At 34.8% G+C, this 14,673-nt stretch overlaps 1 protein-coding gene across 1 annotated transcript in view; it reads left to right on the forward strand.

Moving 5' to 3' along the window:
* Positions 1-1,696: 1,696 nt before the first annotated feature.
* The window catches only part of LOC136027961 (uncharacterized), a gene marked incomplete at its 3' end in the record, with an annotated part of 94,349 nt that continues 81,372 nt past the window's right edge, over positions 1,697-14,673 (forward strand). The window contains 2 exon segments of the mRNA XM_065705434.1: positions 1,697-1,774; positions 6,040-6,280. Coding sequence (XP_065561506.1) covers positions 6,046-6,280 — 235 coding nt within the window.

Below are 14,673 nucleotides of genomic sequence, written 5' to 3' on the forward strand. Positions count from 1 at the left end.
AACTTGTTTCTTTTACGTTTAATTTCTGATCTTTTTTAAATAACGCGACGATACCTGGCTCCACCTCCACGGAAAAATCCCCCAAATCCTCCCCAAAGAAATATCCTCTGGGCAATTCAATCCAGGTGAAAATTTATCCCGGACAAATGCCCTTAAGATATCCACTCCTCAAATTGAACCAGTAAAGAGAAAGAAGACATATAAAGAATTTGTAGAGAAATTCCGGCAAATTCACCCAGTGTAAAACTTCGCTTAAAAAGTTCCCCCTGGAAATATCCCTCTCCATGGACATCCCCTTCCCACCCAAAAAATGTATTTATACTTCCCAGTATCAAATAAGAAAATTGGTAAATTTTTTCACTTAATAAGCTTTCCTCAGGGACTCTAGGGGGCTATTTTTTCTCTAAGGACATAGTTATCAGGCTTTTAAACTATGCTGAAGAAAAAACTATCACAAAGTTGTGATCGGACGATTTTGGGATAAAAGTGGCGTAGGAGGGGGCATAGCTGCCCTCCATTACTTTGTCACTTTAAAATGGCACTAGAACTTTCCATTTCCGTTAAAATGAGCCCTCTCTCGACGTTTTAGGCCCACTAGGTCGATACGATCACCCCTGAAAAAAAACAACAATAAGGAAACAAATAAACAAGCATCCGTAATCTTCCTACCGGCAAAAATTACAAATTTCAACATTTTTGCAGATATGAGCTTGAACCCTCAACTATAGGGTTCTTTGATATGCTGAATTCAATGGTTTGATTTTCATTAAAATTCTATGACTTCGAGAAGGTCTTTTCCCATTTTTTCGAAAATCAGACAAATTTTCTCAGGCTCGTAGCTTTTGATGGGTATGACTAAACTTAATGCAATATATATAATTTGAATCAGCACATTAATTCAATTCTTTTGATACATCTATTGGTATCAAAACTCCGTTTTGAAGTTTTGGTTATTATTATTGTAAGTATAGATGGAAAGTATTATTGTTAGTATTGACTGAAATTCTGTGAAACTTGTGATCTTTTACATAACTGAAGCAATCACAACCTCTACAAGAGGATTTTCTTATTTTATATTATACAATTTACCCATTTTAAATAAAGGGGGTTGTTTGACTATAATTGTGTTTGAAATTGTTACTTTCAGGCTATTAAGGTGAGACTTGCGGGAATTCTGAGGATCACTAAATGCAAAGCTACCATATGCATCTTGTTTTTCAAAAGGGCGTAGCTGCAAAATCTTGAGAGTGACTGAGGATATCATAAATATGATCTAACTATCATAGAAATGTGATTTTTAATTTTAACTTCTGTTGTCGTTTTCCATTTTTTTTACAGTAATTTATATTCGTTTTGAGTTTAAACTATTGTTAGAATTTGCTTCTGCTGGTTCTAAGTTCGACGTTGCTTTTTGTTTTTCTTCTCTAAAACTTTTTTTCTATTTTTTCCAATTAATAAAATGAAATAGCTCTGTTTATTTTTATTCAAACAGACCTTCAAATCCTCTCTTTTAAGAGGTTTAATAGTTCTGACATAGAAATATATTGGACTGTTTAATTCTAGCAACTCTTAATTTACTTTTTACTTCTTTTTTATCCCTATGGGTCCACTTTTCATATCAGCTCGTTACCAAAAGATATTTGAGAGATAACAAATTCAAATGAAACACGTTAAAAATTTTCTTATCACTTTTGCTTAGTTTCATTGTGTTCAATAGATAACAGTTGGTCATTTTGTTTAAGTAAATTTTGCAAGTTTATCTCTCTATTCAACAGTAAGTCATATTCTGTTTGTCTGTATGTCTGTTGCACTTTTATTTCAATGACTGGTTCAAATAGAATTACTTTTGCAGATGACACATTCTTAGATTCAGGATTGCTTATTTAATTTTCTAAATTTAAAAGATATAAAGTGTAGAATTGTATAATAATATATAAAATATTAAGTTTAATTTTTTTCATTTTGTTAAATTTGTTAAATAAGCAATCCTGAATCTAAGATTCAGGATTGCTCATTTTGTTAAATTTTTTCTCAAATTTGAACGGAACATATCCCTAACAGAAGTATCATTCATTTTATGAATAAATTTATATTTGTAGGTGTTGGAAATACAATAGAGGTTATCATGTAAAACAATCATGTTTACTATAAGCTTATTTTGTGTTTCCATTTACTTTTCTCACGTTTTCTCAAGTTTTACCCCTCCTTAAGGGTAGTAATCCTATTACTTTTCAGAAACAGTATTAATTTCAGTGACCTGAATAATATGAAAATTAAAACCTGGAATGTCACGGAAACCAAGAAAAATAGGGTCTTAAAATTTTGACTAACAAATTAAGTCAATTTGAAATGGACTTGTTAGGAGGTGTAGGATTTATAATGAATAAGGAAGCTATTACATATTTCTAATATTAGAAAGTTACTAATAATAAAATATCAGTTGCTGGTTTTACAACTAAAAAGTCCAAGGTATCAGTCATAGTAGTATATATCCTTTTGGAACGGACTGACTTAGATAGCATGATTCAGATGAACTTTGCTTAGAACTGTAGCAACAAATAGACAGGCAGATTATTATATTTGTATTAAATGATTTTACGGCTCAGTTTAACAGAAAGAGAAAAAGTTAGTATCCTAGCCTAGGTAAATTGGTATAGGAAAGGGCAATAGCAGCAATAATAGACTACTGCAATTTACACGGTATATGATATGGTATATACTTATTACCTAAAAAAACTGTAAAAAATACAATAGTCGGCAGAGTATAAGTAAATAATAAATATAATAAAAAGAGAACCTTCACGATACAATTTAATACAAATGTATACAGCAAAACAGGCTACCTCAATATCGAAATTAAAATAAATATTCCTCTCAAGTTGGTCCCTTGAGAGTTACCCAAGGATGACCAGCATTCGAGAATTTTTTAGGGAAATTCGGCACTCTCATTGAAACTACCAAAGCAGGGTCTATCAGTTTGAATCTACTGATCAAACACGGGTTTTTGGACCAAGATGCAAGCCCAAGCAAATCTTGACATAGTGAAAAAAGATTGTACGCCGATTTTTTTTTCTCTCTTTGTGTAAAAAGATCCCCAAACGGAGAAACGTAGAAAAAATTTGGTGAAGTAAACACATAATACAATCAGGCTATAACATCGTTGCTAAATCTGGCCTTGCTTGAGACATGCTTTCCATAAGAAGAATGAGATAATAGAAATCCATAAGATGAAAATTTCAAATAGCATGGCCTTCTGTGGCTACCGTGACCAAATACCCTTTTGTGACCCACCGATTAGGACTACCGATTAGGAGTAAATAAGTACTTGAAAAGGTCTGTGAAAATTTTATAATCAGCTTCATTAAGGTTGAAAAAAAACTGAAAATGTATTAATTTCAAATTATAAGTCAGTTGATCAACACCAGAAATTAATTCTATTTGCCAATCTTTATATTCCAACTTCTGTTTTTAAGACATTAGCGGTCTTGTTAGATAGAAAAAACTCTGTTACTCCAGTTTTCAGAAAGCAGACCTCAAATTCTTCTACTTCTTAAATTAATATTTCTTAATACTACTTCTTTAGTTAATACAAAATACTACTTTATACTACTTTAATACTACTTTTGTTAATACTACTTCTTATGTCACTATTGGGAACAGTTCACTTTGGATAGTTCACAGTCCAGCCTTGACATTTTCACTGTTCAATTGGAATTTGATAGTAGGGGACTCCTCTTCAATATCAGTACAGAAATTTGCAGAGTCGTTGTATATAGGCTCACCTAATTTAGAAGCTTTAGAACAATTGCAATTCTTGTAATAATCATCCCTTCTTTTCACTTTTCTGACTTACTTCCTTTTCATGAGTAGGGCTGTGCAAATACAGCTGTCATCTCAGCGTTAATATGTTCTTTTACAGGGGTGTTGAAAAAAAACTTCGTAACTTTCTTACGTTTTTTATTCGTGTTAACACGTTTGGGACAGGGTTTTTTATTGACGATTTTTTTTTTCTTTAAAAAATCATCTGCTGATCCTTGGTCCTCATTTAGAGATATAACTTATGCTGTGTCAGTAAAGGGGTTTATGGTAAAGGTGGACTCTAAATATCCCTAGGGACTTGTTCTGTTAATAGAAACTTCACTAGATGTTGTTGGTAGTTTATCTGAGATATACGATGAGAGAAACTCATAGTTATTACAGGCATCACTGTTTGTAGGATAAACCCAATTTTCTATGAATCCGCCAGTAAGATTTTCTGTAGTGAAAGCCTTTGATTATGCTTTTTTCAGCAGCCCAGACATGTTTTACATTAATATATGTTTTAAGAAATGTTTTATAGTTTAGGGCAGTCATAAGACTTGTTAGCTTCTTGTTTTAGTAGGCATTGACAGGCCCCATGAATGTCTTGTCTAGAGGATATAGTTTTCGAGTATTTTGGGGAGGAGCCGTTAAAAATAAAACATCTTTATTTTATCTAGATCGAGCAACTCAATTGCGGATCGGCTGTACTTTTCTAATACCTGAAGTATAGCAACCTCCTTCTGCTGACGTGACTTTCCCTACCTGCTTCAGGTATCGCCGTGCAATGTTTCTACCAGGCTTGGAGACAGTTTTCAGAACCACTTCTTCCACATCCCAATTGTATTGTGGTATTAACTTGCGGTTGCCTAGAACTTACTCTAAGTCATTCAAGAAACCATGTAAAGCAAACGGTTGAAAGTGGTAACCCGTCTTAAGCTTGAAGGTTCTGGTGTTCCTACTGATAGAGTCTTATATCTACCCATGGAACCATAATATTCACCGCTGCCAGCTATTCCTCCACTGGCTTCACTAGCTTTACTTTTCTATTATCTTGCATTTTTATACCCATAGTAATGATATAGTTCTATGCAAGTTTATGCGCTTCTAAGGAAGTAAAATGAAAATTTATATCAGCTATCGTTTACAAGTAAGGTTTGGGTCTCTTTTCTTTTTCCTTTGTCTTGCACGGCAACCGGATGTAAAAAAAACTCGGGCTTATGCTTTGTGGATTAGTGTTCAGCTTCTTAGCTTTTTTCTAGAGATACTTCTAGATTGCCTGATAGTAAAATATGGTACTGGATTATTGATATTCTAAAGGGATCGTTAGGGTCACTCTGGACTTGTCCCAGTTAAAGATATAAACGGGGCCAAAGTTAGTGATCAGGAAGGAGTTAAATAGAGGTGGGCAGAACATTTGAGATTGTAGTAAACCATGATTGGGTTAAAGGAAATGATATTGAGGAAAACAATTAAGTTTGTGTCATCTTTGATGTGAAGGAAGAGTTATTTTATGAGAGGGAATTAATAACAGTGTTAAAAAGATTAAAAAATAATAAATCCCATGTGGTGGTAGTCTGGTAAATGAATTTCTTAAATAATGTCTCTGAGGTTAGAAATAAGTTACTGAACATTATGAAGAGGCTTTTGAAAAAGAGGAAGTACCTATCGATCTCGGGAAAACTCTAAAAAGAACCGTTATAACGATTAAAAAGAATCGTTACCACGAACTGTATGAAAACAAATCCATACTGACAATAAAATTAGACTTGCTAAAAGGGATTATTTGAAATTACTGAGAGTAAAGGATGTGAAATGTCGCATCTATGATTCGGATACAGGTCAGTGGGGTATAAATATGTGAAAAATTAAGTAACCTCTTCTGGGTCTCATTCAAAAGGACAGTTTTGAGGGAATAAATGCCAACATCGGCCCAGGATAAGAATCGAGTAGGGGGCTACAGTGTAAAGAATGGAAGAATAGGTAGTGAGCCATTAACGATAGAGAATATATCGAAGGAGCTATATTTCAGAAGGGATATGCCGTGGCAGGGTATTCAAAACTGGCCAGAGAGTTGTGGGAACTGACTCTCATGTACGAACTTTAGAAGAAACTTCTTTCGAGGGGGATTATTCCATAGTGATTAATTGAAAAAGCTGTCTGTAAAAATGATTTTTTTTTTGAAAATGTTTTCTTATGGTTGATAGTTGATGGATTTTTGACTCAATTTGTTTTTAATAGACCCAGATGACCTACATACGAGTTGAGTCAGGCTCTAGAGGAACAATAGAACTACCACTTGAAGATGATGACTCCCTATGCTTAACCACTCTCAAAAGTCACTTTCCTGATGCAATTGGATTGAAATACTTTTGTAAGTCAGCTAATGTTACGAGAGGAATTGGGCTAAGTGAAGGAAGATTGTGGGCACCAAATGAAGGATGGTCAAAAGAAATCACTTACGTTTGCACTTACACAAAAGGTTTGACTTCCCTTCAGTATTTTGACAATAATTTTATGCTCATAAGAATTACAATGTAGAAACAAATTCTTTTCGACTATAATGCTCATGGTACAGCATTTTGCTTAAAACGTATTTTCAAGATTTTCTAGTTTGTTTAATTCCTGCCAGCACACACAAAACTGTGTCGCAGGTTTAAGTAATTGGCCTCGGTCTTACTGAACATGTCAAGACAAAGAGAAAGACTCTTCTCCTACATTCTCCACCAATAAATAAAATGAACGGTACGGGATCATCATTTAGGTTGGGAATGTCCTAGATCTTGAGGATTCATGGGGTAAAAGGTGCCATGGACTAAGAGGTGCCATTGCCTCGTAAGGCACAACGGGTCGCAGAGTACCAAGTGACCAAGAATTGCCATGAGAGTCCACGAAACACCCTATGATGAATTTGCATATCAAAATTACTTGAAACACGATGAAAATATATAAATTTATGCATTAAAATATGTTTCTCCTTAAAAACGACAAAAGATTGCAAATACATTTCCCAAAAAATATCGATGCTTGAAAATCAATGAATAAAATGGAATTTTGTGCTTCAAATCGTGGTTTTGTGTGAAAAGAGATCAAAATGTCCAAATGTATACTTCGAACTATGGTTTTGTTCAAAACCATGTGAAGATTTGCATATTTGTGTTTCAAAATGCTTAAGCAAGGATAAATCGAATTAGATCGAAACGTTAGGTTTGAATAAGGGTTTATTTGAAGTGAAGATCCACGATTTTAAGCAAAGGTTGAGGTGGATATGCATAATAATTTATTTTCAGCTTAAGTTTTAATGTTTCTTTTTACTTTTATTAGAAAACACTGATTTTTTTCTGTTTCATTTTGATCATTTTTCAAACAATCTCAAGAAAATCCCTTCCTCCTATATAAAATATCCCCTCCCCCTCATAGAAAACATATTAATTGGAGGTATATTTATTTCAGGGAATATATCCACCAAATACATCCAAAGTCTCCCTGTTTACATTTGTCCTCTCTCAAGTAGTTTCTATTTCCCTTAAATATTTCCTTATAACATTCCCCTATCCCATTTGGGAAACACCCGCTTTTCGTTGTGGCTTGGACGTTTTAGCTTTGAATTCTGTCATCCTTCATTAATAGAATATGCCTTAGATATCTCATCCTTTCACGTGTAATAGATCCAAAAAGTGTGATTGAACCATATTTTTTGCGTAGCTTAATATTCGAGATACAATCAGTCAACCTAATCTTGGCTCAAATACTCATCTGCCAATTTTTCTAAGCTTTGTTAAATTGCGAAAAAGACTTTGGGTCCTTGTTATTCTAATTTTATCATCTTCACTGAACCAATTTGTTTTAACTAATGCTACGACTTAGGTATTTAAGGCTATCCAACTGATTGATTTTCTTATTATCCATTATCAACTCACATTCACTTATTCCTAGGATAAGTAACTTAGTCTTCTTGAGATTCATTTCAAACCTGTTCTTGTACTCTGAACTTGAAAAACCTTTAAGAGTTAATTTAGTTTAATAAAATTTTACCCAGAAACCCTTAAATCATTAGCATATTCCTAGTCTAGGAGAGTTTTAGTTTGGAACCCTGTTTACACGGAACCCTATCTTGTTCCGTGTTCTCCTATTGTCATTGTTGTTCTCCTTAGGATGAAGTCCATTAAAATGATACGTATGAATAAGTACAGATGGCCAATCTGTTAAACTCTTGATTATATGAAACCAGCTTCTAAGCTCATTTACTACCTTAAACGTACCAATATTTTCATCGTACATGCGATTAATCTACATAGGATTAACACGGGGTCCTTTTTAGTTAGAACGACTTAAAGGAAATAGAATGGAGATTTGAATCTATTGGTATGAAATGACCTTATCAAGAATGCAATTCTTTTGCAATTTTAAACGATTGTTTTATGTATGAAGATTTAAATCTATTGTTATAATGCGACCTATGTCAATGACGCAGGTTTGTACAAATTTATAGTCCTAGTCTTTATATGATCACAAGTGGCTTGTATACTTGTTTGTAACGCTAGATCTTTGAACAACAAAAGTGATGCCCTTGAAGTTATTGCAAAGCAGAATAACGCCTTAATAATAATAATAAGCGAATGTTGTGACACTTCTAACGAATCGGCGCTCATCAAAGGTTACGCAAGCTTCTCTAATACACGTCACGATTGTGGCTTGAATCGTCAAGGAGGAGGCTTTGGACTTTATGTTCGTAATGACCTACCCTCAAAGCTGTTACGTGAGCCTATTGACTCTGACCACGAAATATTATGGACCGAATGCAAACCTGCACGTTTATCAAAACGATTTTCATGTTTAATTGTTGCTTCGGTCTATTATCCTGAAAGCACTAAAAACAGGAAAGATTTGATTGAACACATTCAGTTTTTCGTAGACAAAATGCGCCACAAGCATGTCTCTCCTGGCTTTGTTATTGCCTGAGACTTTATTCAAATTAATAGACAATGGGTTTCAAATATTTTAGATTTGCGACAAGCCGTTACAATACCTACTCATCAAAGTGGCAGCACAATTGACTTGATTTTTAAAAACTTGACAGACTTTTATTACGCACCGAGATCCCTAGGACCCCTTCTGAATTCTGATCATTTTATTGTCTTCTGCGAAGCTAGTTTGGCAATTCCAAACCCGAAACGAGTCAAATATACAGTGCGACCACTTACTGAGGACTCAATATTAATAACAAAGTCAATAATCTGAATACTCTGCTTCAGGAGCAGTTTCAGACTTATTTCCCCGTAAAAGTCATTACTGTGAGTGACACTGATACCGTGGATAACCAATGATCTAAAGAATTTAATAAGAGCCCGTTTCCGCCTTCATATCGCTAGTGATACCTTCGCTTCAGCCAAGTTGCGTAATCATATTGTTAAACTGAACAAGCGCACCAAGAGGCAGTATGTGAGGGAAAAAATTACTCCCTTACTCACAATAGACCACCAAAAATGGCACTCCTCAGTAAAAAGACTTACGGGTAAGATAACACTCAGAGATCTAAGGCTGCTCAAATAGGACGGCACTTTGACCTCAGCTATTGAAGTCAATTCTTATTTTGCTGACATTAGTACCACATTTCCAACAATCACCAAATCAGAAATTGACAATATCATTGCTGGTGCAGAGAATATTGATGTATATGAAGTCTCTGAATTAACTGTTCATAAGGAACTCCTAAGACTGAAAGCGAACTGTGCGTCCTACCTAGGCGAGCTTCCAGTAAATCTGTTCCGCAAATTTGCCATTTTTATTGCTAAGCCACTCTCTTCTATAATCAATCAATGTTTCAGTCAGCAAGTATTCCCTAGTGCTTGGAAAAGAGCATATGTCCACGTTATTCCAAAAGTAAGGTGTCCAAAATCTTGTAATCAACTTCGGCCTACATCAATAACTCCGAACCTTTCTAAAGTGGCAGAAACGTTTATTTACCGCAAACTTATATTATAGGTCTCTGCACATCTAGACCCGTATCAGTATGAATTCTTAAGAGGCAGCAGCACAACTGATCATTTGGTTCGGATGTACCATCTCATTGTCGAGTGGCTCAACCGAGGAAGTGCTATAGTCAATCTTCTCCTCTTAGACTACTGAAAGGCTTTTGATCTTATTGTCCATTCTGTTGCTATCACAAATCTACGCACCATGGGTGCGCACAAACATATTCTCCTTTTAGTAATCAATTTTTAAAAGCTCGCTATCAGTGCGTTTACAGTCTTTTCCAAGGAGATACTGACTCCAAATGGGTCGAGCTTACATGCGGAGCCCCACAAGGTACTAAGCTCCCTAGTCTACTGTTTTTGGCAGCAATAAATTTCACCCTTTCTGGCTATGAAGAAAGATTTAAGTATGTAGACGACTTGTCAGTCTTACTAAAGTACAGTGTTGAGAATTCTGAGGCTGTTCCCCAATTCTGTAACGAAATAATCAACAGCTTCAAAGATGAATGTACTGCCAGCAGCCTCCAAATCAACGAAGGAGGGACTAAAATCCTTTGCTTTAATCCCCTGAAGAGAGACTTTGTGTGCCCTCCTCCTTCTTATCCTAGTGAGTCTTCGGCAGTAGTGCTTGGTGTCAAGTTTTAGCATCGACTGCTCTATCAGCCTTCATGTCGATACAATTATCAAAAAGGCAAATAGTGTGATGCGGACACTTATACTAGTGCGTCGATTTGGTTTCTCAGTGGTACAACTAAGGATAGCCTATGTCACTTACATCCGACCAATTTTAGAGTATGCACGTGCCGTATGGGGCCCACAAGTCAATAACACTATTTCACGTCAGTGACCAGCTTGAGTCAATACAAAAAGAGCAGTCAAAGTAATATTGTGCAATGCTTTTAATGAATATAAGTTAGCATTATCCACTTTACGAATTCCCTCTCTTCAAGAGCGTCGTCTCAGTTTGATCCTTGAATTTGGACAATATCTTCTCAGAATCGATAAGCACAGATTCATTGTTTGATAAACATTGATAAACATCGAAGTACTAGGTCGAAGAACAATGACAGATTAGCAGCACCTCCTTCCGACAATAATTGTTTTTCCAACTCTTTCATCCCTTTATTTGTATCAAAGTATAATTGTAGTAAGCGTAAGTGTAACTGTAGTAAGTGTAACTGTAGTAACTGTAGTAAGTGAATTGTAGATTTAATCCTATTCCTCTTCTGATTTTTTCGTCGTTTGATTTAATCCTTTTCTTGTAAGCACAAGCGCCATTTAGTTTTATGACTACGAGAGATTGTGCAACTAAAACTGATTCTCTTTTACCTTCATCGTGCTTTAAGGAAAAACATATTTTGATACATAAATTTTATATTTTTATCAAGTTTCAAGCAAATCCATAGGCGGATAAATCACGAGCTATTCTGTGGACCCCCATGACAATTCATGGTCACGTTGCACTTTGTGGCTCAGCTAACTCTCTGTACTAATGGTAATTCTAGTCCATGACATATTGTAACTTACAGATCATCATGATCCAGGAGACTCCCAAGCCATGAGAGGCTTTATCCATTAAGCGTTATCTGACCCTTATCTTCGAAAAAAGATGACCATTTCGTTTTATATGTTGCTTGCCCGATATGGTTCCGGCTGTCCAAGCAAGTTTTCTTTAATCAAGGATTTTATCTATCTTTTCTAATTTGAATACCCCGATGGATGTTTAATATTTTTACAGCGAGAGTTACCATTTCATTGTTAGGTTGTTATGCACTATGACAATTCATGGCGTGTGGCATTTTGTGACTGGTCCATTGCACCCTCCAGCACCTGGAGGGTGCTGGAGGATTGCAAATCCTTAAATATTTTGAAAAACAAATGTACTTATTTTCATCCTGTTTTGAGCAATCCCTCCATTTGAAACATAGATTTGCGTTTTACTTTAGCAAAACCACATTTTATAGCATAGATTTACATATTTCCATTATGTTTGAAGCAGTTTCATAGGCTAAGACATAATAAAGTTTTGTCTCTATTTCCATGGCAATCCATGCTTTCCTGGTACTTTATGATCCAAGTCAATTTGGACTTTATAGATTTCCTTTTCCTGGACTTGTGGAGAGTCACCTTGGGCATTTCTTTGATAAAAATGGTGCTTCAAATCCATTGACATATGTTTGGTAACCGTTTCATATTATTCATCAAGCATTTTCAGACAATTTTGTTTGATAAAAAGATGATAATTTTGTTTTATGTTGCTTGCTGGATATGGTTCCAGCTGTCCAAACCGTTTTTTTCTAGCCAAGGATCTTATCTATCGTTTTCAGCTTCAATATCCTGACCGATGTTTTTTATTTGTACAGTGAGGGTTGCCATTTCATTGTTAGATCATGATATTTCAAGGCAATTCATGGCCTGTTGTACTCTGTTACGGGCCCATAGCAGCTTTCAGCCCCAATTATTAATGTTTAAGCATTTTGAAACACAAATATATATTCTCATCTTGTTTCAATCAATTCCTCAGTTTGAAGCAGAGATTTCCGTTTTTTCATCTTGTCTTGATCAAAACCACTATTTGAAACACAGATTTCTATATTTTCATAAAATTTTGAACAGTAACACATTTTGACAAACATACTTACATACTTTCATCATTTTTGAGCAACGCCGCAGTTTAAAGCATAGATTTGCATATTTATCGTGTTTCAGGCTTTTCCATGGACAGAGACATAATAAAGTTTTTCTCTTTACCCTCATGACAGTTCATGGTTTCATGCCACTTTCTCGTGGAAGGATAAAATAATGCCTCAGGCTAAAAAAAATAAAATCACCGAATTCGTCTTCCAAGTCAAATACTATAAAATCAAAACCAATTAAAATCAATGATATCCAATTAAAATATAGAGTATAGGAGAAGGTTAGTGGATCTTAAGAAATTTATCATCATTATTTTTGATTATCCAAAAAATGAAGTAGGGTTTCTTGTCACCTTTAATGTTTCTATGACATAATTCAAGGATTGACAGATCATTCACATATTTCCACCTTTAGAGGAACTCCTTACCAATTTTGTTAATCAAACCTAGGAATAAATGTAGTCCTAATGAGGATTATTGCGGAATTCTACAATAAACAGGGAGTGGGCTAGACAAAATATTTTTTTTTATTTTACATCTTCAGATTTATTTGAAAGAATCAATATAAGAATATTTACTTGGAGAAAATCGACTTTAAAGTTAACATGCAATAAAAGAATTATGATGGTGTGGTCAACCCAATCACTAACTAGGACAAAGTTTAGTTAAACATTCGATTCCTCAATGAAACTTACGATGGAAAGTAATGTTTGTACAATGTAATGGGTGGTGGGAGTTTTAAATAAATTCCCAAACTGTGGAACGTTAATGCGTGGACAAATTTTTAATTTTATGCCAGTCACACAGGAAACTCCACAAAGTTTGGAAATACCGAAGTTTGGAAATACTTGGAATGTTTGGAAAAGCTTGGATGGTTACTACTACTACTACTACTAACAACAACAACTAATCACAGCCCAAGCCGTCTGAGGCCAGCACAGGTACACATGCTTCTCCTCAGTCCCAATCTATTCAGAGCCTCCCTCTTTACACCCTCCCAGGAAGCTCCCATTTCTCTAAAAATCTTCTTTGTGACATACTTCCACCCAAACGACGCACAACCTGCTTTCCGTTTAGTTTTGGATGGTTGGCCAAAAAGCACAATTTGAACCCATTTCTGAAACAAACCATTATTTTGCCCCCTCCTTATTATATATACCATCATCAGATTTAGATATACCATTCAGATGCACTAGATTTAGTGCAATGGGGCATATGTTGAAAATAAATTCAGATTAGAACATTTATTAGTACAGCTATTAAAAAATCTTGTTCCTAGCCAACTGTAATTTACTAGTATTTGCTATTTTGTTGAAAAAATATTTAATAAATGCTCAGCAATCTGTAATGACTTAAAAAAAGTCAATTGGGATTTCCAAGGCGTAAAAGCTTGACTTTCCAGGCCTTAGGAACTTAGCTATACTATCAGAGTGAGAAATTAGGGAAAAGTAGGTATTGCGGGGAATAGTTGGATCTGAGCCAGTGAAATTGGGGAGACTTTAAAAATGGAAGAAAGGTACAAATTCAAATCGTTGGCAATTCGATTAAGGGGTTTGGGGAGATGAATATTAATTTCAGAAAAAATTTTCCAACAGTTTCTTTAATTTTTGGACCATCGCTTGAGAATGTTAGAATGTAGATCTTTGACATTATTGTTATAGTAATCAGAAACTGCTTTTCTTAATATTTTCGTTAGAAACTTTTTTTAAATAATTAGTTTCACTAATATGACCTTGCTTTAAAATTGACAAAAAGTGTCAGAAACACAAGAAATGATTATTTTATTTCTTCTCAGGAATTTGAGACACTTAATTACTCCTCAATAAATAAAATAAATATCTAAGGTCCTTAAAAGAAATTCGTGTATTTTAAAAACAAAATGAAATTCCTTAGCTTGGGATTGTAGTTCCTCAATATGACACTGAATTTGTAATTGGAGTGAAGAGATGAAATAAAAAACGGCTTTGGTATTCAGTCAGAATACTGGTGATAGATAATTTAATAAGATCGGTTTAGTTCCTATATTAGCCCCCTAAAGATTTTAATTCATTAGACAATTTTCCCCTTCGCCACTATTAGTCGACTTTTGTCTCAAGGGGTAAAAAATGGGATGTGTCTACTGTCCCATTTGTCTCTCCTCATGTTTAACGGATATAGCTTTTGATTATCACACACTCTTGGTAATCAAAGGGTACAGATGCCAAAAAGAGACAAAGCTATTTTACAATTCAAAAATTTCGAATTCCCTCCTTCAGATTGATAAG

This window comes from Artemia franciscana, chromosome 6, assembly GCF_032884065.1.
Source record: "Artemia franciscana chromosome 6, ASM3288406v1, whole genome shotgun sequence".
Taxonomy (NCBI): Eukaryota; Metazoa; Arthropoda; class Branchiopoda; order Anostraca; family Artemiidae; genus Artemia; species Artemia franciscana.